The 24,228-nt window shown below is 39.3% G+C and overlaps 2 protein-coding genes and 1 non-coding gene across 3 annotated transcripts; 2 read left to right on the top strand and 1 right to left on the bottom strand.

Moving 5' to 3' along the window:
* Positions 1 to 851: 851 nt before the first annotated feature.
* LOC115062244 (high affinity cGMP-specific 3',5'-cyclic phosphodiesterase 9A) lies at positions 852 to 17,505 on the bottom strand. The gene is made up of 14 exons (XM_029530871.1): positions 17,418 to 17,505; positions 9,872 to 10,021; positions 9,719 to 9,770; positions 9,109 to 9,211; positions 8,654 to 8,796; positions 8,504 to 8,563; positions 5,846 to 6,023; positions 5,288 to 5,410; positions 4,389 to 4,481; positions 4,219 to 4,286; positions 4,005 to 4,107; positions 1,518 to 1,622; positions 1,125 to 1,271; positions 852 to 1,049 (listed from the first exon to the last, which is right to left on the bottom strand). Exons 1-14 carry the CDS (start codon positions 17,503 to 17,505, stop codon positions 852 to 854), a joined length of 1,611 nt encoding a protein of 536 aa, XP_029386731.1.
* A 2,327-nt stretch (positions 17,506 to 19,832) lies between these two features.
* nifk (nucleolar protein interacting with the FHA domain of MKI67) lies at positions 19,833 to 23,671 on the top strand. The gene is made up of 6 exons (XM_029530667.1): positions 19,833 to 20,039; positions 20,880 to 21,008; positions 21,488 to 21,596; positions 21,770 to 21,981; positions 22,565 to 22,627; positions 22,902 to 23,671. The coding sequence occupies exons 1-6, from the start codon at positions 19,914 to 19,916 to the stop codon at positions 23,115 to 23,117; spliced, it is 855 nt and encodes a 284-aa protein (XP_029386527.1). The 5' UTR covers positions 19,833 to 19,913; the 3' UTR covers positions 23,118 to 23,671.
* Positions 22,664 to 22,792, top strand: LOC115035309 (small nucleolar RNA ACA64). The gene has a single exon (XR_003840339.1). It is a non-coding gene; the product is annotated as a small nucleolar RNA ACA64 (small nucleolar RNA).
* Positions 23,672 to 24,228: the final 557 nt, after the last annotated feature.

Below are 24,228 nucleotides of genomic sequence, written 5' to 3' on the forward strand. Positions count from 1 at the left end.
TTTACTACTGGCTAAATACATGTTATTTCTTCTGGACTAATCCTTACTTGTGTATCCTTACGTCCTGCACCAGTGTTACTGTCTGCTGTGTTGTTCCTATCTGCCACACCACTCACTTGCTGCAACTAGCTAGACCATTCATCCACTCCATACCAACTATCAATATCTATCTGTGTGTGTGTGTGTAAGCTGGACTGACAGCAAAACAACAAAAACCAAACCCTACTTATTGACTCTAGGTGTCAGCAACTGAATGGGTAGGTCTCAGTTGGTCATACATATTATGCCTGACCAGTTTTAGTTTTTAGTTTGTTTTTTTTTTTTACTCAAAATTATAATAATCATAATTTAATCATAATTTGAAACAAACTGAAATAGAGCATCCGTCCTTTTTTTTTTCCTCAAAAACTATGACTCCTATCACTTCCACCAATGCCTACCTTGTTGATACAGATGGCAGAAATGCATTGGTGAGTGACTTTGAGGTCATTTTGATCAAATGGGAATTTTCCCCAAATACAACCCTCTAGCCAAACAGTCCTTCATTGAAACTGGTTATTAATACTGCACCATAAATGCAATGTGAAGAGAAACAAGCACGTGTCTTACCTGCAAGTTTGTTGCTGGTCAAATCAAATTTATTTATACAGCGCAAAATCATAACAAAGTTACATGCATCAAAGCACTTTACACATATAGCAGGTCTAGACTAAACTCTTTATGAAGTTGTTGATGAAACTAAACAGTACACAACGTTTATTTCAACAACACTACTTTGTCTGAACTGCCTTGCAACTACTGTCATGTCAATTGTAAAATGATGGCAGTTGTGTTCAGTCTCTAACCATAGTTCAATGAGTGTCTGTCTGCTTGGAGGACTCAGGCCCAGCCTCTGTGTGGCTTTCAGCTGTACCGTGCACCCCCACAGCAGAGTCCTTGCTCTTGAACATATTCTCATTCTGGGCTCGGTTCTGTTTCTCCCTCTCCAGAGCTTTTTCCATCTCTGTGTAGTAGTCCAGAGCCTTCCGCACTGGGTCAATGATGTGTTGCTGCAGAAATGATAAATAAGCAATACAGTCAAACTTGAATTACTATATTTCCCAGAGTAAGAGCACATGATTTACCTCCAGACAGGGGAAGAGGTTGGCCAGTTCAATGAAGAGAGGGAGAAGGACAAATCTGATGAAGCCTGTTTGAGATGAAGGTTTTGTTACTTTGTCTCGGTCCATGAAGGGAGTCACTGGAAGACCCTCTAGCTTCTCCACGTCACTCTGATGACAGATACATGGAGCAATTTGTTTTGCTTGTAGATACATGCTGAATAAACCATCCATAATAAGCATGTAACCCAAGTGATATCCTATACACATTCAATAATATCTGAAGCATGTTTATTATATCATGTCCCATGCTACTTATGTGCACTATAACTTAGCACTTTATATGTACAATTTATATGTACATATTTGTTCTGCATATACATATGAAACGCCTTTACACCAAGTTGGAAAGAGTACCTGGTTGTAAAACTCCTGTAACAGACAGTCCAGCCAGGGCTCAGCCACCTCCATGGGCCGCGCCTCGTTCGATATGTCACTCACTTTGATCAGGATCATCATCAGCTGCAGGTACAAAAAAAACTTTCACCAGATACCCAGGGGAAGGCAAAACAGAGCACTTTTCTTCAACCCCCGTTTGATTTTCAAACTCCATTAATTGTCTCCAGGTCCCTCCAGTCACTCCATTGTACAAGAAAAGTGTTATCTTCAAACCCACCTTCTCCTATTTCTGTTATTGAACCATGATTTAAACTGTATTTATTGTCTGTCTGTCCTTGGTTTTAATAAATTTTGTGGATTTATTTTGCATTATTATGATTATTTTTATTTGTCACTCCTTAAAGACTCATGTACAGCACTTGAAATACAGAAAGTTGTATAGTGAGATGTGCGTGGCAGGTTTTCAATGCAACTTGATAAATGTCCCCAACATTCTGGTTTATTTCATATAGTTGTTTTTGATTAATTTCTGCCAAACTGAGCACTACTCACATTTTATCTTTGCTTATCTACTTTTAACTCCACATCTTGTGTTTCAGCATCCATTCAATCTAGTCATCAGAAGTGCACCAACATTTATGTGCTCTTATTGGAAAGTTGTTTATTATTTATTCTATGAATTAATGCAAAAACAAAAGATAATTTGTCACAAGGTAACCCGTGTCCTGTAACACAAGATGCTCACGCATACAAATATATTGCATGGACACTTCCATTAAAAACAAGCCAGTTTGAAGGTGTCTGAGAAAAGGTGGTATCACATCGGCATTAATGTTTTTGTTTGTTAATGTCAGGAGGCCTGCATACAAATGTTAACATTTATGAACAGGCTATTGTTTGGTAAAGTAAATAGGATGTTTTAAAAGAAGACATGATAATTACTGGTACTGGATGTCCATCTATGTGTGAAAGTGTTAGGAAAGAAAAATCAAAATACAGTTGTTTGTCTGCTGTTTCTCCTCTGATGTACTAGACACAGAACTGTCAAACCGGCACTGGAGGGTACCATTCGCTTATGAAAGGGGGTCCCACTGAAAGCCACCAAGAATGGTTGAGTTGGAGACGAGTTGAACACTGTTCTATGGGGTTATGCTGGTTTAAATATATTGGAGTCTGTTTGTAAGTTATTGATTACTAATCACTGCCTCTTAGGAAGACCCATGCTGAAACAGGCAAGGAGGATGGAGTTTCAGGGGGTCTTTTTATTTATTTACTTTTGTATGTAGATGTGGTCATACATGAACAGTGACCAGCCAGTGTAGAAAGCTACAAGGGCCACTGCCTTCTTGACTTCTTCTTTGTTTCGTGTGTGACTTTTCTTTACAGTAGTTTTTTTTCCAATTTTTTTGGTTTAATTTCCCAGGCTTGGACTGTACATATTGCTGTACCGGATTGTCCATCTCAATCAGTAAAGAAATCCATCTGCCCTATATAACTGGTGTACCCTAAGTTTTTCAGGCCTTAGCCACCCAGCCAACCTTACAAAATGAAAACATGAAGTCACAGGAGCCCAATGACAATGTGACCATGTGGAGCACATGGCCACTGTAGCCGTCACCCACAGACAATAAACCTCTATCAAACAGTCAATGGCCACCTGGAGCAGTGTGGTTTTGCTGAAGGTGCATACTCAGTTCATGCTGCCATGTTCTGACGTCTGCCTTGACTGAACATGATTTTTATTTTATTTTGTTAATTTTATTTCTGTTTGTTTATACTTACCGGTAGCCCACTTTCTGGGCCTAAGAGGCCGTGGGCCAAATCTGATCTGGCTAAATACCCTTGATTGCTGCTGATTGAGTGCACCTGGATCACACCAAGTAAAAATTTCCTTAATGTGTGAAGATTGCGAATAAATACTGTTAAAATGACATTACTAAAAACAGGTTAACATTATTTATTAATTAAAAGAGGGGAACATGATGTTTAAGTATTAAAAAATTTAACGGTTTATGCCGGGTGGGTGGAGTCCTGGAGAGAGCTGTGGGTTTAAAAGAAGAAGAAACCCTCAGTTCACCCTTTTGCTGCTGTGTCGCTATGAGGAGCTGTCTTGTCTGTTTTAAAGGTGACGTTGACTCTCTATTTGTGTCTGTTTTTGTATTTTCTTTGTTTAATTAAAGTGCTTGTTGAATGTTGTATTTGGATTAATTTATCATCCACTGTTAATTTGGTCTTAGTGTGTAATGGTGTATTTTTTTATTTTATTTTTTATTTTTTTCTGTCTTTACCACAGGTATGTTGGGACCGCCCCAAGTAAATTGCCACTTTTGTGCCTTGAGAAAATAAATCACACTGAACCTTGGCCTGTTGTGTTTGTCTGTCATCCTTTACTCATGTTGAGAGTTTCTGGTCTAGTGCTGAGGGGTTACACTCCTTCGCCTAAGTCTAGGTGTGACAGACAACGTTACCATAATATGTTCTGATGTGTTTGTGTGGTTCTCTTACCACATCTTTGTGGTCCTTGTTGGTGAAGTCAAACACTGGCATGATGGACTTGAACTTGTTAAGGATCTCATTGTGTCTGGTCATGTCAGTGGCCAGAATGCACCTGCTTTTACAGGAAGACAAAAAACAAACTGCATAATGTTGAGTAATGGATACTTAGTGAGGACTGAATTAGAGAATATGCATGATGGAACAATAAGAAAGAAGATCTCACTTTATGATTCCTTCTCTGATCCGTTTGTACTGTTCCATGGGCAGATTTCTAAAGATGTTGCTCTCTGTCTACACAAGAGAGAATCATCCCTACTGTCATTTTAACTTCAGTCAGTTAAAAAGAAAAAAAAATCTCATTCATAAACAGTGGGATATTTTTTTTTCCCTTACCTTCTCCAGGATCTCAAAAGCCACAGCACAGTGATGGTTCTCCAGTGGAGAGATGTCATTGTAGCGAAGAGCTAGTTCTGTCCGAGCATTGATCTGAAAGATCCAATTGTTTTTAAGGTTTTTTTAAATGAGAATTAAACAAAGTTTATGCTGAGGCTGTTCAATCTGGATCAGTATCAGGGATTATTATTTAATTGGGTGTACAGTCTATAGTCTGAACAGAAATAATTTTTTAAGACAGTGGGAGGCATTCTATTTTAAGCTCATAGCAACATTTGAAGAGAAGGTCCAGACCCCAACCAGAAATTTTCAGATATTCGATAAATACCAACTTAATGCTTTACCCTCCCTAATTCTTCTTTCTGCACCCCCACACCCAACCCTCTCTCTGGTTTTAGGAGGTTCATAGTTGCCTTGGTGCTATACTAGCTTCCCCACACTGCATTCCAAAGATCCAAAAACAAAAAGTAAATGCCATCAACATTCCCTAATATCTTTAAACATGCCTGCTGATAGTGTGGTGCTTGTTGATAAAAGGTATCATGGATTTAACACTTATTGCTGATATATTTACAGGACAACAATTTAAAAAAAAAAAAAAAAAAGTATATATGCATATAATAGGTTACATACAGAGTTTGTCCACTAGATGGAATAAGTAGGTTTTGGAAAATTTCCCTCTGAGGAAATATCATAAACAGCTAAATTTAAAGGGGAGTTTTACTTTTGTACTTGTACAATCTCCTCTCCTTTCAAAACATTGTAACTATGCCTCCTGTCCATACTGAAAATACAGTGGAAATGGCCCCACAGTCAGTGTATGACTCCTAAGGCATGAAGGAGCTGTCTGTCCCCTGTCTCCTGCCTAGCATGTGGAAGCACAAAAGGGGAGCATGTACCTGGTAGGCATTGTTATAACCTGTGTGGTCAAGGTCGTGGCAGACTGCAGAGGTCAGCATGATCAGCAGGTCGATGGTGTCCATCGTACTCCTCAGGTCAGTCAGCCAGATCAAACCGTACATCTATTCACAGATAAGAAGTACATGATGTGGAAAAAAGAAAATATAAAATTTATTCAACCTTAAAGATGTATTCATTGACACTTTTTAAAAATTATTTTTTATTTTTGGCACCACTTAGAGGCCGTAAACCTGATTATTTACATATTATTATAATAATATGTAACATTATCATCAGAATTATATGAATATGAGACAGATGAGCTTTCAAATAACCTGATGTCCTTCTTCAGGGATGTGTTGATTCCAGTGAATCATGGATTGGTCCTGAGGACTAAATGTCCTTCACCAATTACCCTTAAAGGTCATGGCATAATTGCCCCATTACAAAATTACAAACACAATTGGGCTCCCCGTGGTTTTCCCTAACAAGAGTTCACTCTGACACACACACACACACACACACACACACACACACACACACACAGAGTCATTTACCATCTGGGTAACACAAAAGCAATGTTTGAAGTTGTGGAAAGGGATGTTGTTGTATCTGCGGTAGACTTCAAACAGGAACTGTTGCAGTACTTCGGGCTCAATGTTGAATGTTGCTATGAAATCTAGATCTGTGTACATGACCTGCAGGAGCACCATGATCTCTGTATCCTCCCACTGCCTGCACAGACACACAAAGTAGACAGTAACAAGAATTTCTTGAGTGACATTTGAGATGAAAGCCTTGATCATCTACCTTCCTTGCTGAGTTGTTTAACTCAATTAGTTTGTGTAATTGTTTTCTGAGAAGTACTGTATCATAAACTCTTAAATCTCTAAGCTATCCCTTTGCAATAGACTTTCCTGGTTGATAATGACTGTAAAGTCTACTGTTGATGTTTCACCCTAGATAAAACAAATAAGCAAACAATAAAACATACAGAAGAAGAACAGAGCAGAAAAGAGCAAATTTCAGTGCTTACAAGATGAAACAGTAACTGTTCAGGAAGACATCTCATTTAAAAGTGAATAATAACATTTCTTTCCAAAAAAAGGATTAAAAATACATGCACCTCTGACTACACTGGGTAAATAACAATCATGAAAGTCACTGTGCTGTTGGGAACCTTTAGTGGTGCACACATATCCTTCACCCGAGCTGAGCCTTCATACCAGCATCTGTGTGAGTTCTGCAGGAGTTTCTACCCTGATTGTTATTGTCAGCTCTGAGATGGTGTTGTTTCCAAATTCTTTGATACTATTGATGAGAGAATGTTTCTTTCTTATCTCTTTCTAGCATAAGCCTGCAACATAAAGTCTACCTGCAGCACATATCTACTGTTTTCAGTAGGAGTGAATGGCCTGGGATTGAAAGAGTTTAGACCACCACCAAGAGCAAGCAACAAAAGACACCCTCAACTACTCCCCTTGACGAAACGTCACCTATTAGTTTCTGAGATGCTGTTGAGAAGCCTCTTTTTAATAATTTGTCCTTCGGCCACCTTGGTTCTTGGAAACTAGAGGAAACCATAGTTGGAGGACAAGGTGGAGCTGAGGAGGAGTAACTGATGGTGGGAGGCAAGCAAAGATAAAAATACTGTCAGCAGCATCCACAATCAACTGCTGTGTTGCCATGCCGTTGCTAGGAGAGCTGTCAAAACTGTAACGTATGTATCAAACCAATCAAATCATACCTTCTGAAGAAATGTCTTAGAGGCAATCTGAACTGATTTGATTGGCTGGCTGACTTGACCTTGTTTGCAAAAACTGGTAGTGAACAGATCAGCTAGCACTGAGTGCACGGATTAGCCTAACTGAACTGTAAAAAGGTAAAATTGATCGTTTCCTTTTTGTAATTGGGAAGAAAAGAGGATGCATTATGTTTTTATACAGTAGAATAATACAGCATAATCAAAAACAGGTGGAACAAGTGGAGACAGCAGTATTTAAATATTTAAATGAGGGTTTTGTGTCTTAGTGGAGAGTTGGACGAGCAGAAAGCTGCAACCAGAATGCTCTGACAACTCATCTGCAGACATCCCAACCCTCCTGTGGCTGTAGTGGCTGTATGCATGTGTGATTGATCATGTGTACATACGAGAGAGCTAGCTTGCGTATGTCTATGTGTGACTGACAGACAGTTAAAATTCGTAAAGCCCCGCCTTGCTTCCCCAATTAAGAATTTCTAGCGCTGTTACAGGGAGGAGTGAGGGCTGGATCTGAGCTGCTCTGTACTCTGTCCTGACCATCAGGCAGGGAACTGTGTGGCACGGTGTTTCAGAGTTGACACCCCTAAATCTTTATCATGTATTTTACTTTAAATTGAAGCATTTAAAATATGAAAATCATGTTCTATTGAAGACTTGAAACTAGAGACTAGAGACTGAGACCACAAACTCATTAGGAAAATGTTTACTGAGCTAATCAATCAAGGGAGAAATAGAGGCATTTTCACATAGACTTCAACACAATCTGATTCTTTATACTGGTGGAGTTGTCCCCAGATGGTCATTAGATAAAAATCAGGTTTCAGACACTTCACTTGTGGTTTCACTTTATAAACCCAGAGTTGACAAGTTGTGTGGATTGAGAAAAAGAGAGCGTGAGAGAGTCAGAACGAAAGAGACTCGATAGGGGGTCTCACTGACATTAGACATTACTGATAAAGGATAAGGCTATCCTTATCCTTTATGATCATCCTATGCAGGCAAAAAGCAAAGAAAAAACATTTGTATGTGGTTTTAAATGGATCTTGAAATTTACATGGGTTTGCTTTTAAAGCTTTTGGATAAATGTGATGATGGCCATACCTGATTGAATGCAGTGAGCACTTTCTCCCTGTGAAGGCTACTTCAAACATAGTGGGCTGATTAGGCCTTTTATGAAGACCTTCTTTGATTTGTGAGTCCTCTGCAGACCTATTCATATTGAGATGAGTGTGTCAATCAGATGAATGGCTGAGGGCTCCTGTTCTCGTCAGAAATGCATCACAGGTGCTTGTAATGCACTGCACTCATTAGGCGACTAGCTGTCTCATTGTCTACACACCAATGGAACATGTGCTTTAGTTGTTTGTCTGTGGTCACACATGCGCTCACACACCAAAATATCATGCTGATGATGGTGATGCTGCTTGGAGAGTCTTGTTCAAATGCAACTTACCAGTTATCAAAAGTTGGGGTCTTTAAGTACTGTCTCACTTCCTCTGATACCTCCAGAGAGCTGCAGAACGACAGCGACGTCATTCATGACGACTAAACACATAACAGAGTCTGGACAGTATATTGGTTCCTGTGTTGAACATGAACATACCTCATTTGAATAAATTTTTCTCGAACGTGCTCACACTCCTCCCTGGTCTTCCGCAGGGTCCTCTTGTGATAGAAAGGTGACGGCTTGTGTGTTCCCTCAGACAGGTCTTTAAACAACCCAAGCCAGCTCAGATGCTCCACACTCTGACAGACAACAGCAATAAATCCAATCAAATTTAGGCCAAATTGTATCCAATAACATTCCCATCAATTAGCCATTAGTAGAAGGGCCCTATTACAAAACAAGATATTTTTGATTCACAACTTAAATGAGGTATAAAGTCTTCTGTTGTTCATGTTAATTAATTTTACTTTACATAAGGTATTGTACTGGTGGTATAAAAACAACTTCTCTGATTGCTGACCTCATAATTGCATTGTCCTGTAATGAAGTGTTCAATGTTAATTTGCAGAAACTACATGAGCAACAACAGTCACAGTAAACTTTGAGTGTACCTCCAGTTTCATCTGGAACAAATCCACCTGTTTCTTCATCTCATAAACGACAGCAGGAGTCTCACCAACTTCGATCAGGATTTTCTTCTCAAGGCCCTGCAGTCTGGACCAACACCATGATACACCATAGATCTGTCTCCGAGCCTCAGCCAGACAGAACCAAGGGGATTAGGATTCCCCATGTCTGTCCATCCCATTCTCACATTCTCATATCTCAGTAGCACCTTCACAGTGCTTATTCAACCTTGGCACAAACATTAATTTGGGTGAACTGATTAGATACTGGTGGTCAAAGGCCAAGGTCATAGTGACCTAAAAGAACACGGATTTGGCAATATATCAGCAACACCTTTAGGAATTTTGTTCATTTGATACAAACTATCACAAAAAAACATCTTGTTTTTCGGTGTTGTAACTCAGGGAGGGCACATTGTAACCACATATCCTACTTCTTGACTGGCTGGAAGAGGCACGCATATGTGAATTTTCCTTTCTTCTTTTCGTCTTTTTTGTGCTTTTCAGGTATTTGCTTTTGACATTTAATGTGGAATCAGATTTTTCCACAAGGACAATATTAAGTGAGAATGTCTCTTTTTTTCAGTCTATCTACCTTTTCTCCATTGACGAGAGGTCAAATCCAAGTGCACCAGCAAGCTCCACACCTGAAATGACAAGAAGAGAGAGAGAGACTGCCAACAGTTTTTAAATAAATCCAAGCAGTGTGAGGCTCATGGTGCAAAGACAATGATACCTAATGGCTCACTGTTGCAGTCGGCGGCCACCACCTCCAGCTTGTAGCAGGTGTTTGGGCTGTTGGGCTCTAAACCTGGGGAGATATTGATGATGTTGCCTTTGGGGTTGTACAATTTCAGGATGTCATGGGGTCCAGCCTCGGCTGCAGCACGGAACAGATCTGTCATTTTAAGCAGGACGATTTTGATAGGACAGGTCAGATTTTCCAACTCAGATGGTCTTTTTCCATCCATCTTCAGCTTCCCGGTTCACCTCTAAAGACTAGATGTATCACCATAAGGGTATTAGCATTCATAAATGTAAATATTCTATTATCAATTAGGTGGAAAAGGGCAGGACTACATCTACCTCCAGAAGAGCTGAAGCAAGCCTGTCCGTGGCTGTTTGCTGCCACTCATATTGAAAACACTCACAAATAAGCCAATAAACACACAATTGAAGACATGTTGAACATGCATTCCTGGCACACACGCGGTATTGGTAGTGGCTTTGGCAGGTGATGACTATAGGAAAGAATGTCGGCCATACACTAGTGGTGTCAATGTGTGTGAAGTGTATCCCTCTTTCTGAGGATCATTGCTATGCCTTGCCTGCTTCTCTTACCATTCCTAAGACCAGACTTGATGAAGCCTTAGCAAGATTGGAAAGTCTGGAGCAAGAGAAGAGGAATGCCATGGCCAGAGAAAAGAGTGCAAAGACCACAATGAAAAGTCTTTTGGGGTATTTGAGGGAAAAGAACCCTGAACTCAGAGTTCAGGGGTAGGCTCAGACTTTGTTTAACCTCCTTTCTGAAACGGACCCCTGGTATGAAACAGCCTCGGAATAGTCTCTCTTGCTCTCTCTCAGACCTGATATACATATATACATATATTTTTTTTTCCTTTGATATATAACTTCTATTGTTATGTTATATATAGATATATAATGTAGTCATAATTTCTGTGCTTGTGTTGTTTGTTTTGGTCTTTTCCCGGTCCAGTGTGTTCTCTCTCCCCAGGGGCCGTGGTTCCAGTCCCAGTCAGTGGCAGCAGGTCCCTATCACACACCTGAGTCTCATTTGTCATCCTGTTTAAATACACCGGCTCTTCACTCACTCATCACCAGATCGTTACAGTTATCTAAGCGGGAACCAGTGCCACATAAACCTTCTCAACCCTAACTGTCTCCACTCCACCATCAGCTCCCCTGCGCACCAGCATCTCCCCATTCTCCCGGTGTCAATTTCCCACTTAAGCAGGAGCAAACCCTATTCTTAGCACCATCTCAGCGTCGGCATCTTTGGTCACACCGGACCTCACAATAGCCTAATCATATATTGTTTTTTCCAACTTATTATTCAAATAGCTGACTTGACTGGCACTGTCTGCTTCTGCTTATCTATATTAGTGTGTGTGTATGTGTATATATATATATTTATTACATTTTTTTTATTAATTCATTAATTTAATTTAAAACAATTCTGCAAGGAGTGGGCCAAATTCCTCCACAGCGATGTGAAAGACTCATTGCCAGTTATCGCAAATGCTTGACTGCAGTTGTTGCTGCTAAGGGTGCTAAGGGGCAAATACTTTTTCACAACACTGCATGCATGGATTTCAGCAGGTGACAAGGAGGGTGAGGATTCACCGAGAGGTGAACTACACACACTTCATTCACAGTCATCAGCAGCAAAGACACTCCTATAGACAGTAAATATATAGCTGCCTGCCACACTGTACCCCAAAGACGAGACAAAAGGCACAACAGGTACAACATCATCATTTGATTTGTGAGTAGAAAACACAAACAAACATATTTTGTAAATAATGAAAATTCATTTATTGAAAATACAGAGGAAATTGTTAATAAGTTCAATGACTTTTTGTTAATGTAGGCCCAAATTTACCTAGGGAAATTTGTGATGCAGATGCACAATTATGATTTTGCATTCAACAATAACAGTTCTTTGGAGGAGTTTGTGAGAGTGACAAATTAGAAGTGGTCCAAAGGTTACCGAGTAAAAATTCTACAAATGATAATACGTCATGATTATACGATATGACTTAAGTAACGCATTGTGTACTCAAACCATTTATTTATATATGTAATAAATCTTTTAAAATAGGTATTTTTCCTGACAGGATGAAAATGGCTAAGGTGGTCCCAATCTATAAAAATGGTGGCAAACACATCGTATCAAATTATAGACCTGTGTCTTTGTTACCTCAGTTCTCAAAAATACCCGAAAATCTTTTGTAAATAGACCGGATGATTTTATGGAGAAATATGAGCTATTGAGTGACCATCAATATGGGTTTAGGAGCAACCAATCAACATCCTTAGCAATGATGGAATTTGTAGAAAATTCTATAGCTACAGCTATAGATAAGAAACAATATGCTGTAGGTGTTTTTGTTGATTTATGTAAAGTGTTTGACACAATCATTTTTTACTACTGCAGAAACTGGAGTGTTATGGCATAAGAGGTGTTACACTAAATTGGATAAGAAGTTATTTAAATAATAGATTTCAGTTTGTAAAAATTAATAGCGCTGTGTCACATTATAGAAAAATAACTTGTGGTATTCCACAAGGTTTGGTGTTGGGACCCAAGTTATTTATACATTATTTAAATTATATTTTTACAGTATTTAATAAGTTCAGTTAAGTAATAAATTTATTTTGTTGAGGACCAGAAATTAAAGAATTGTTGACAAGAGTAGAAAAGGGGTTTGTCGTGTTAAAAGAATGGTTTAATATCAATAGGTTATCGTTAAATGAAAATAAAACAAAATTTATGGTGTTTGGTGGTGTTAGGACTAATTGTGAAATTGAATTAATCCTAAATGGAACTGAAATGGAAAGAGTATTTGAAACTAAATTTTTTGGCATAATTTTAGATTATAAATTCAGTTGGAATATATAAAATAGAAATTATCTAAATCTATTGGTATTATTTACAAAAGAAGCAATTTGTTGAATAGGAAATCTTTGTCTGTGTATATTGTATGTCTCACTTATAATGCCATATATGTCATTGTGTTGAGGTTTGGGGATATACATACATAACATATACAGACCCTATAATTAAACTCCAGAAAAGAGTTATTGGAATAATAAATAAACCCTCCTATCATGAAACTACCATAAAATTCTTAGATATTTTATACTTCAAAACATTATAAAAAAAAGTCTTCCCACCTGTATTAATTTTTTTAATTAAGAGAAAATATATATATATATATATATAATTTAAGGGGGTTGGGTGTCTTTGAAATAGGTCATGTGAGAATTAATGTTAAATATAGATGTGTTTCATTTTTGGGAGTTAAATTATGGAATGGACTAAGTGATGATTTGAAATTGTGTAGATCTCTGTTGAGTTTCAAAAAGAACATTGAAAGGTAAAATAATGAAGGGTTACAATGTAAGATGACTGAAATGTGGAATGATTAAGCGCAAAGCAAACAAGCAAGCAAGTTGCCGCCGGCTCAGGTTCATTAGCACACGCACAGAGAAAATACAACAAAATGGCAGAGAGGAAGAGGAGCGCCGTATGGCTGTATTTTCAAGTCGAAAACAAGACAATGGCAAAATGTGGGATTTGTAAAAAGCTAGTCAGATATAGTGGAAACACTACCAATTTATATAAACATATAAAAAACCATCCAAAAGAAAACATGGAGCTACAAAAATGGAGAGAGGAGGAGAGAAACCCCCCACACCCTGGCCCGCTGCAAGACCCCCAGTCCAGAGGCAGAGGTCATTGGCAGAGGCCTTTCAGCATGGCAGAGAATATCCAGGCAGGTTATAGTGTTGAAAGCAACAAAGTAAAATTATTATTAATTACTTTAGCCAACTCAAAAAGTATAAATTATGCTAAGACCTTGATGTAATACATTTATCCCATTGAAATGTGGTAGTTAAACGAATACATTTACTGGAATTGAAACACATACTGAATATAATATGGCTCTGAATTTATTCAATATTATTGCCCTTTTGTGTTAACTGTCAAAGGGATACTGTATGATTACTGCATTTAAACTACACATAGATGTGCTAAAGGCTTATTTCTTTCATTATTTCACTTAGCTGATTCCCCAAGAGCAGAGGAGAGCCTGGCAGAGGACGATGTTGTGCTCACCAGTGACATGTGGATAGCAAGAGCCTAGAGGCATATTTAACAGTCTCATGCCACATGATCTGGCAATTGGTGGCATACATGCTAGAAACATGCACTGCAGACATTTTTGTGCACAATTAACCAGAATCACAGAAGAATGGGGCATAACGTACAAGATTCTTGATGTTGTAACAGAATAGTACCAACATGGTTGCTGCTGTGCGTAAAGCAGGATGGGTGCACTTCCCATGTTTTGCACACAATTTAAATTTGGTGGTAAAAGACTCCATGAAAGCTCAGCCTGACCTGCTTGAGCTTCAGCAGAAAAACAGTGCTATTGTTGCTTTCTTTCACTACAGCACTAAAGCTGCAGACAAGCTCAAAGACATCCAGAATCAGCAGAAGTTCCCTGAACAAAAACTAATTCAAGCAGTTGAGACAATGTGGAACTCTATATTCTACATGTGGGAGAGATTGCATGAGCAAAAGGAGGCAGTTACCACAGTCCTCTGTCTCCATGGAAAGAGCTCACTTTGTTTAAATGAGGAAGAATGGTCTGTCATCCGTCTCTCCATCAATGCACTGAGACCATTTGAGGAAGCAGCCAGAGAGATGTCGTTATTTTTTGTGTTTGTTTTTTCTGTTGTTGGTGGTGTTTTGTTTGTTTTGCGCTTTCCGGTGCCAGCGGGAAAAAGGAAAAGCTTTAGCTTTCTTGTGGTTGTGGAGCGCTGGGAGAGAATCAGGATGGGTTCATACACGGAGCAAAGCAAGCCCAAATAAGCAACCACACTTGAAATAACAAGCCCAAAAAATACCCACAACCAGCAACTGGCGATATTTGCAAGCGACTTTACAGAACAAGCCCAAAGTCGCTTATAATAAGCGGACCTGGCAACACTACCAACTCCCAGTATCGGTCTGTGGGCGGACTGTGTCGCCGACTCTAAGATCAGGCTTAAAACCCTCCTTAATGACAAAGCCACCAGTTCAAAATTTAAGGTTTCATTACTGTTTTTCTTTTAGCTATGCTGCTATAGACCTATAGACTGCTGGGGGTTGGACTGAGCACCCCCCATGCCTCTAACTTTGTGTCTTCCTGTAGTCTGTGTTTTGTCCCTCCTGTCCACTGCCTTCCTGTCCCCGTCCTCCAGGTGCTGAATCATCTCTGCTCCATGTCCCTGCTCAGTGCCTGCTGCACCAACCTTTATTACACACTACTACACATTTCCCATTGTTACTTCTTCTGCTTAAAGCCCTATTTCCCCTACTGTTAATATTTACTTGTGCACAGAGTGTTAACAGGTTGAAATCACTATTTACATTTGTATGTTTGTTTTTTTATTATTATTATTATTTTAAATCTTCTCTCCTCTACCCTTGTTCTCTCTCCATCCTTCTGCCTTTCATCTCCTTCATGCTCCCTTGTCTCTGCATCTCTCCTTCTAATCTTTTGTATTTTCACTCACACTGCTTTAATTATTTGTATCTATTTGTAACTCCAAATTGAGATTATAAAGTATGAAGACAGCTTCTAAAAGGTGATGCCTCTCAACACAGCATTGTGGAAAAAAAGAGAATCACATGCCTCCCTGATGGTATTGCATGATAGATAACAGTATCAGCCTGTATTTCTCAACATAGAGGACACATTAAACCTAACCAAATTCCCAACCTGTTCATGCTGAAAAGCAGTCCCCAATTTGTAAAGGTACCGCTGCAAAGCCCTTCTGCTACAGCCTAATATTAAAAAAACTCATCACTGCAGAACACCTGCTGCCATTTTTCTGACCCCTAGTTCTTATGTTTTTGGGCAGAGTCTTTCATCTTCTGCTCTAAATTTCCTTGGTCGATCACTGTGCCTACGCTCTTCAACATTGCCTGTTTCTTTGTGCTTTTTCACAGGAGCTTGAACTTCACATCTTGGTACGTCAGTCTGCTTTGAAATCTTTGCCTCTGAGAGCTTTTGCTGATGCAGTATACTTGTCTGTTTTGTCTGTTCCTCACCTGGTTTTAAGTCTCCTACACAGCTGTATCGGTTTCAGGTAATGACTATTTTTCCGCATACATATGAAAATGATGATCATCAATACCTGATTGGTATAACTGGTTAATCATACATTTAACTATAATGCTACAAAATCCCTGAATGTGGGCAAGAAGAATTGATGCTCTTCATAACATTAATAAATGAGATGACATTGCTTCAGGATAATTTAGGAATTTTTTTTAGACTTCTTGCTGACAAACATAAGTGAAACTGATGGTGTGGTGACGGGAATTTTGTGTAGTGACTAAAATGTGGTATACCCTTGATCGTGGAATATAATGCAACAATTATGCAAATAGACAAAAACACAAACACATTACAAATGATGGGAATGGGTTTCAATATGAGAAGAAAACAATTTGCGCTGAAAATAAGAAAAACACAACCAAACACATAAACAAGCTACAAATACAGAAAAACACTGCAAGTAATTCTAATTAAAAAAAGACTACGCAAAAAAAAGCCAAGCCAATTACTTATGACAAACCAATCTATTTATCTATTAATTGAGAATGAAATTAGAAGTTCAATTCATTATGAGAATAGTCTGTTAAAAATCACCCCTAGCTAAGACATCCATTTAAAAGAAATATTGATGGCTTATACAATTTTGTGAGCTTTAATGTACATTCTTTCTTTTTTTGCATTTCAATAGTGTGGTAATGGTGCATAACTGACAGATATAGAAATTCAGTGAATGGATTAGTAACGCTAATAAAGTCAACAGCTACTTAGAATTCAGAGGACCTTTTATAAAATGTAACTAATGCAGGACTTACAAACAGGCACTCTGGTCTATACCCATGAACAATGAGAAAATGAACACTACATGTGGTATTACAGGCTTGGATAACTGAGCCTAAATAAAAGTTAACACTGCTTGTTTGCAGTTTAAAGATGGCCCATTGCTTTGTCTCCTTCAGCTCTACAAATAGATTTTGCATTAAATGAAGCCATTACTACATGAAGCTGCAACCCACAAAGTCAAGAGCTGTCAGTGGCAGCTGCATCACTTTCTGCAGCCCAGAAAACCTCCTTACACTTACACAATGATTGAATCTGCTATTCTCCTCCTCTATAAATCCATTTCTTGCAGCTATCAGGTGTAAAAAGCTGCTTCTCATGTGCCACTGATTAATTGACTATAATAAAATACACAAATGAAAGATGTTATATTTACCTTCAAACAGTTCATGTAAAATTGTAGTTAACACAGGATATGTTTGGCAAATGCCCTTTATAATAAAAAACTGATCACATCACAAAATCAGTTACTGATTCTTACGCACTACAATTCTCTTTTCATATGCACAGATATGGACTAAGTCAGACACAATATAAATACTTTTCTGATACAAAGTGGATATATGACATATGATTAAGAATATAATTTTCTGCTCCTACCTTTGACATCCTGGGCAGGGCAGTCCACTGGGAACTCAGCCTGCTCTGGTCTCCCATTCACTGTAAAGTAGATGATTTTTGTAGCCATGTCATGAATGCATACACACTAATGTAGCCGCAAGTCCTGCTGATCTATCTCTCTTACCATACCCCACCCCCTTCTCGCCACCTCCTCACATGCCCCTCCTTCCCTTTCAGCAAGAGTATAAATAATGAATTTAATGTAAAAACATATTTTTTGCTAATCTTGTATCAAAGCCTATTTACACCTTTTGACAAACAAACAAAAAAAACTGAAGTGATTTGTCTCCCTTGAGATAAGCCAATTGTCACCTTAAGAAACAAAAAGTTTTATTTCATGTCTATAACAAAAAAACATTATCATTTTTACACTTAGGAGACTTTGTTCCCAAAATAGCTAAATTATGTTTGTCATCTGTGTTGTGAGGGTCTCTCAAAGAGAGAAGCAGAAACTCACACAGCTTTCTGTCTGGGGGGAAAGGGGGGGAGAGAAACAAAAAAACCCACCACCAAGCAGGGGGTCAGGCTGGGTCAGTACCAGAGAGTTGGGCTGGAAAGTCTCACATAGCAAAAAAACAATCTGGCAAAAGAGTGAGTTAGGAGCTGGTGAATATATACTGTGGTTGACTGCAGGGGATGGACTACAGCTGTGCAGATTAGCTGAGTGAGAGCAGGTGTGGTGTGAGCAGTGGTACTGAAGTACTCTGGGGTGAGAGACAGGTGCAGACTGTGACATTGTCTCTGTGTTGGCCCCCATGATGGACTGGTGACCTGTCCAGGGTGACCCTGCCCTCCCCTCCCCCAATTTGAGGTGGGATTGGCTCCAGCATCCCCATGACCTGGAAACTGCTAAATGGTAGAAGATGAATGAAGAATGCATGAAAATTCATAGTCATTTAATGTGTCCGTTTAAAATCCGTGGCAAGGGTTTTATTCATTGGTGACAAAGCTGAAGTGACTGCTTTTGCTTGTTTTAGTGGCTTCTGCACATTTGATTTAGTGACATAAGAAATGCATCAGCTGGTCTGATAGCAGCACATAGTGCAGGGGTGTCAAACTCAAATTCACAGTGGGTAAAAATTAAAAGCTGGGATGAAGTTGCAGGCCAAACTCAATATTTTTTGAAAAATGGACTGCAACTGTGCATCTTTTCCCTTCTCTCCAGATATAATGTTAAAACTTTTCATAGGGGAACAACTTAGGTTTTGCATTAACATTGCATACGGAACAACCAAAGCTTAATATTATTAACACATGAGAAATTACATTTGAAATAAAATGCATATCATATATTTGTTTCTTATGTCTCTCTCCATCTGTAGCCTTTCAAGTTCCTATTTATTGTAAATCTTTTTTAACAGGCCAATAACAAAACAACCAAAAATAATAATTTCCTTCAATGAAAATGCAACTATTAACAGTCCATGCCGTGGAGTGGAAAAAGTGCATAAAGACAACATTCATTCAAGCTCAGTTTGCTCTGATTTACTCTGATGCACATTGGTTCGAGCCAAATACCATCTCTTCTTAGATGCAAGTGCATCAATGTCTGGGGTTAGGCTCTGAGCTGAGGAAATCCTCAGGAGTGACTGAATATGTTCATCAGTGAGACGACTCCTTAGTGGTGCTCTGTTCATTTTCATCAAAGAGAATAGTTGCTCACATAGATGTACTGCCGAACATAGAGCATTTGAGCAGCTTGGACAGTGTGTCCACCAGCCTGGTGCACTCTCCACGTCAACTAACTGCTGCTAACAGAAGAGAAATCGTGTACCCCACCAAATAAAACTCAGAAAAAAATCACTGGTATTGGTATTTTTTGAGCGCTCATATTTCCCTGGTTTAACCTTAAGTGTTAATCTTTTTGAAGGTGTGGGTGTGTTAAGGCAGTGCTCGTCCTTTACAGTATCACCAAAGGGGAGAGTGGATTTTCTGTTACAGAGTGGGAAGAGCTTAGAGAGCGAGACATTTTAATGAGTTATTCATTCATTCATCCATCTTCTACCACTTATCCATTTCCAGGTCGTTGGGGCGCTGGAGCCAGTCCATCACAGGGCCAACACACAGAGACAGACAGAGACCAACAACCACTCACACACAGACCAAATTGTCACCTTGTGGTGAACTCTGTATTCACTCCGATGACGTGCTTGCTTAAATGTTGACTTTGACACAGACACGTTTACCTCCTGGAGAGTGCTCTTGATCCGGCCAGCCGTGTGAAGGGGTTTTTCTTGGCCCGTGAAAAGGATCGTCTGTCATCTACCATATATATTTTTTTGCAGCCATGTCCTTCCCCTCCCAGCATGGTGGGGCGCTGTGGGGACGCTGGCTGCTTTCACCGAAACATTCCTTCCTCGCTTCTCTCGTTGTCTGTCACTATCCGTGCAACCGGATGAAGCTAACCTCGTGCCTGGTAGGGAGCTAAAGCAAAGGGTTGTTTTACCTCACAGCTTATGTCTCCAATTCATCGAGATGACTGAAAGTAAAGCAGAAACCACATCCAAGCCCGGGAAAGAGCTGCTGGCTCTGAACCCCAAACAGGAATCTGACTTCAAGAAGAAAGTCCAGGAGGTGAAGAAGAAGAACAAGTCGGCCAAGGTGAGTCCAGAGGAGCCGTCGGCCTCGGAGGAAACATGGAGTATTTATCACGAGGGTGACTCTACGACACATTTAATCTTCCATCTCAGCCATAACACCAGCTCAAACGGTCGGTACACTGTGTGAAGCTGTTCAGTAATGGCTGTCGATCGCGTCTCTCCCGTTAAGAGAAGGCTACTGTTTCGATGGAGTCCAGCCACGTGGAGGCAGTTTATTACTACCGTTTCAATTAACTTGACTAGCATCACTCAAATATTCCGATATATTCCAAACCCAGCGTCATAAAATCACCCAGGAACAAGAGCAGAAACGAATACATGTCAAAACTATTCGTAATATAAATGTGTAAGCCAAATTAGATCATTCATCTGAGTGTCGACACTTTATTTAAAGCTTCACATACACATACAGGGCCGTGCAATGCCTGAAGTTTAATATGAAGCACAATTTTTATGAGAAAAAGCTTGAAAAATCTGTGAGTTGCCCGAAACACTGGGCAACATAATCTAGTTCAACTTTATTGTTGTAGGACCCGGCATACAAAAATAACTTGAATTAACCCATGCACAAAATAAAGGACAAACCTCGAGCTTTTCCCTTTGGCAAAACTAAACTTGTATAAATGTTGGAAGCTTTTAGAGTTGTACAGAATATAATATTGACATAAAATTGTCCTCATAAAAGTAACACAAATGCATATGCGCATAAATATCAGATTTACATTAGCCAAGCAAGCACTAAATACACGAGATTTGTTCAATATCAGAAGTAACATGGGTAACTAAATGATTCTAATACACAATATTTCTCTGTTTTTGTTTGGTCCCCCCCTTCTCTCAGGGGACCAGTTTGACCCCTGGGGTACTGTATGTCAGCCACCTGCCACAGGGTCTGTTTGAGCCTCAGCTCACTTCCTACTTTCAACAGTTCGGGACGATCTCAAGGCTTCGGTTGTCCAGGAGTAAAAAGGTAACACAAAGGATGTAATAATAAAGCATACAGACATCGGGAGGTGTAAATTATGATTAGTGGGGTTTCTCAATTTAAAACAAATTATCTTTGGGGACTGTGGCTGTTGAATGTCTTATTCCTCAGTTGTGTAGCAGATAGAGATAGTTTTCTACGAGAAATGTAAGTTCCTATAGCTGTGCTGTCATTTTGGTAGGAAATTGCTGTAGTGATCTAAGTCATTAGAGCTCTGGCTTAGACTAAAAATGATCTCAGATGAACCATTGATGTGTGGGCAGATAACTGAGCCTAAAGTACTGTGGTAAACTTAGTTTATTCTCTGCACACTCTAATTCAGAGAGATAAAACCCATGTGCCAACAAAAGCATGAGGGGGGAAAAACTAAAATAATTTGATATTTGAATGTCGGAAGAGTCTAAATTTAATGCAGACATTTATCTACTTTCTCTCTGATCTTGTCTCTTATCTGTTTCTTGCAGACAGGTGGAAGCAAAGGCTATGCATTTATAGAGTATGATTGTGACGAAGTTGCAAAAATTGTTGCAGAGACCATGAACAATTACCTCATGGGGGAGAGACTCATCAAATGTGAGTATTGTTCAAGTTAAATGGCAGAATGAGATGTCACCTCACACACGGATTAGTTCAATTGGGTGACATGAATGAACAGCTTTTCTTGTTTTTGTCAGGATCAGTTACAGTTTAAGTGGAACTAATGATGTAAATGCTACTTTAAAGTTGTTGCTTCTTGCCTTTTGTAGGCCATGTGATTCCACCAGAGAAAGTCCATGAGAAGCTGTTTGTTGGCTGCCAAAGGCGATTTAAGAAACCCTCATATCCTGCTGTAGCATGCTACAACAAGAAACGAACAGCAGAGGAGGTAGAGAAGATGAAAAACAAACTCCTACGGAAAGAGTCGAAGCTCCGCAAGAGGCTTGCGGCACATGGTATCAACTATGACTTCCCAGGATTTGTAAGTATTTTTCATTCTGTTTAATTATTTTGTAGCTCAGATACAAAACAAACAAAACACCATTTTAAGTTTAAACTCCCCTAGAGTAAATAGTAAAGCATAAATATAGTTAAATACAGTGTTTGATCTTTGATTATTGCCTTTCGACTTTCCAATCAAGAAAGTAGTTGAAGAAATTGTAATCGTGAGGGGAATATTGTGGATATGAGTTCCAGCGGGATCAAATCAAACATGGTTGATGTGCCACTGGGAATGGCGATCGCAAAACATAATCACCATTGTCATGGCTACAGTTTGACAACAGTACACTCTTAGGTTGACAATCATTTGTGTAAATGGTTTCTATGGTGCTGTGTCTCCCAGCAACAGCTGTAGCCTTCAAAGAAATGTCACATGATCTTTTGGCCAGATCCCACCTAATTCCAAGTACAATGAATTTAATGCACTCATGCATTCAAAGTACAAGCATGAATATGGAAGTATGCAACAATCCTCTTCCAATTAAAGCATGGAGAGTTGTCTACTGTGTTTCAAGCTCTAGTTCACATTGTGTTAATCTTAAGTGCTCTTTTTGCTGTTGCAGTCTGCCCAGCTGCCGAAGAAGAAAAAGGCCTCTGACTCCATGAACACATCTACGTATAGTGATGTAGGTCCAAAATGAATGTTTATATTTTGGTTTGGCACAGACTGAAAATGACCCCAGGTGTGTCAGTGGCCTTGGGTCAGATACCTGTGCTCACAGTACTGGTGCGTTAAGCTTATTGCGTGTGTCTCTCAGTGGCTACGTGATAAAACCCATGTACCAACATACTGTATGGATTCTAGGTAGAAAGAAAAATGCATGGATACATGGAAAAACCTGAAACAAGAAAGTACCAAAATGAACATGTGCAATAATTATTTTATTTTTTTCACTGCAGGACACCACCCCAGTCTGCACCCCCTCTGTCCTAGAGAGAAGGAAATCAGTTGTTGTTGATGATGATGCAGATGATGAGATTGTCCTTAAGATGCCAGCTGTTGAAAAAGAGGAAGAGTGCTCCTCAGAGGAGGATGACGGTGACAATGAGGAGGAGGATGAGGAAAGTGAGGAGCTTTCTGAAGAGAACATTGAAGAGGAAGAGGAGGGGAAGTGAAATTCTTCAGTTTTGTTGTGGACTTAAGCTGTCAGAAGAAAGATGCATACACAAAGTTCATGTATGGCCTTTGATTCTCTTTCAGAGCAGTGGGACAACTTTGAGCTGTGTTTAGGAATTACAGTGTGTCCTGTGTGTGGAAAATCACATCACAGTTTAGACAGAAGCCCCTTTTGAAAGATTCCTCTGTAATTGTGTCTATATTGTTAGTATCATGAATGGTGCTTGCAAAATGATGATAATGAGCCCCTTTTATGGACAACAGTCGTGCCTGGACTCTTGGACAAAATCATTTTCAGCAGAAAATGAGCAGACTATTTGCCGCACAGTGCTCTAGTTTTGATATAAAACAGCAACAGTGTGTTGGCACTATAATCTTTGATGATAAATACAGGAAAAATTGTTACCTTGGGCACTGTTTTCATTACCTTGGGTGTGTCTGTCTTATGATACTGAAGGGGAAACACTTGCATATACAAGCAGCAAAAAAACATCAGATGTTTCTCAGAAAAAGCACAGGTATAGCTAATAAAATGAATGATACTTGTATTACATTCAGTTTGTGGGTCATGCTGGCTCAGTGTCACTGTAGGCCACAGGCTACTGGGAAACTAGAGCCGTCTTTAATCTTATTTGTACGTGTGACAACTATAAATGACCTATTTATAAGGCTTGTTATAGCTGTATAGCTAACAGTAGCATTAACAGCTGTTTACTTAGCAGCCAGGAGAAAATTACATAATTTTAGTGAACTTCCTTCATTCACCAACATCTGTCTCCAGAGGTGGGATAGAAAAACTAATCGCAAGATAGCATGCATCAACTAGCTTTCCAATTAAACTGTAGTCCCTGTCTGTCTTGCTGATGGAGTTTTGCTCAGTTGGTGTATTATCAGGAAAGGGATTGCTAAAGTTCTGATGAAGCAACAATCAACAACACTCGTTCCTGGCAAGAAACTTGTGGCAGAGAAATTATACAAATAGCCCCTAGACTGTAAATCAAATCAAATCAGATTTATTTGTATAGCGCCAAATCATAACAACTTTACATATAGAGCAGGTCTAGACCAAACTCTATAAATTTATTCAAAGAGACCCAACAGATCCCCCGA

The sequence above is a fragment of the Echeneis naucrates genome, chromosome 21 (genome assembly GCF_900963305.1).
Source record: "Echeneis naucrates chromosome 21, fEcheNa1.1, whole genome shotgun sequence".
NCBI classification, from domain to species: Eukaryota; Metazoa; Chordata; class Actinopteri; order Carangiformes; family Echeneidae; genus Echeneis; species Echeneis naucrates.

Coding starts and splice junctions, on each gene's coding strand:
- LOC115062244 (XM_029530871.1), bottom strand. CDS start 17,505: ATGGCTACAAAAATCATCTACTTTACAGTGAATGGGAGACCAGAGCAG. Junction 8,797..9,108: donor TGTTCCAGATGAAACTGGAG/GTACACTCAAAG, acceptor GTTGTCTGTCAG/AGTGTGGAGCATCTGAGCTG. Junction 4,287..4,388: donor CTTTTGAGATCCTGGAGAAG/GTAAGGGAAAAA, acceptor TCTCTTGTGTAG/ACAGAGAGCAACATCTTTAG.
- nifk (XM_029530667.1), top strand. CDS start 19,914: ATGACTGAAAGTAAAGCAGAAACCACATCCAAGCCCGGGAAAGAGCTG. Junction 21,597..21,769: donor GGGGGAGAGACTCATCAAAT/GTGAGTATTGTT, acceptor TGCCTTTTGTAG/GCCATGTGATTCCACCAGAG. Junction 22,628..22,901: donor ACACATCTACGTATAGTGAT/GTAGGTCCAAAA, acceptor TTTTCACTGCAG/GACACCACCCCAGTCTGCAC.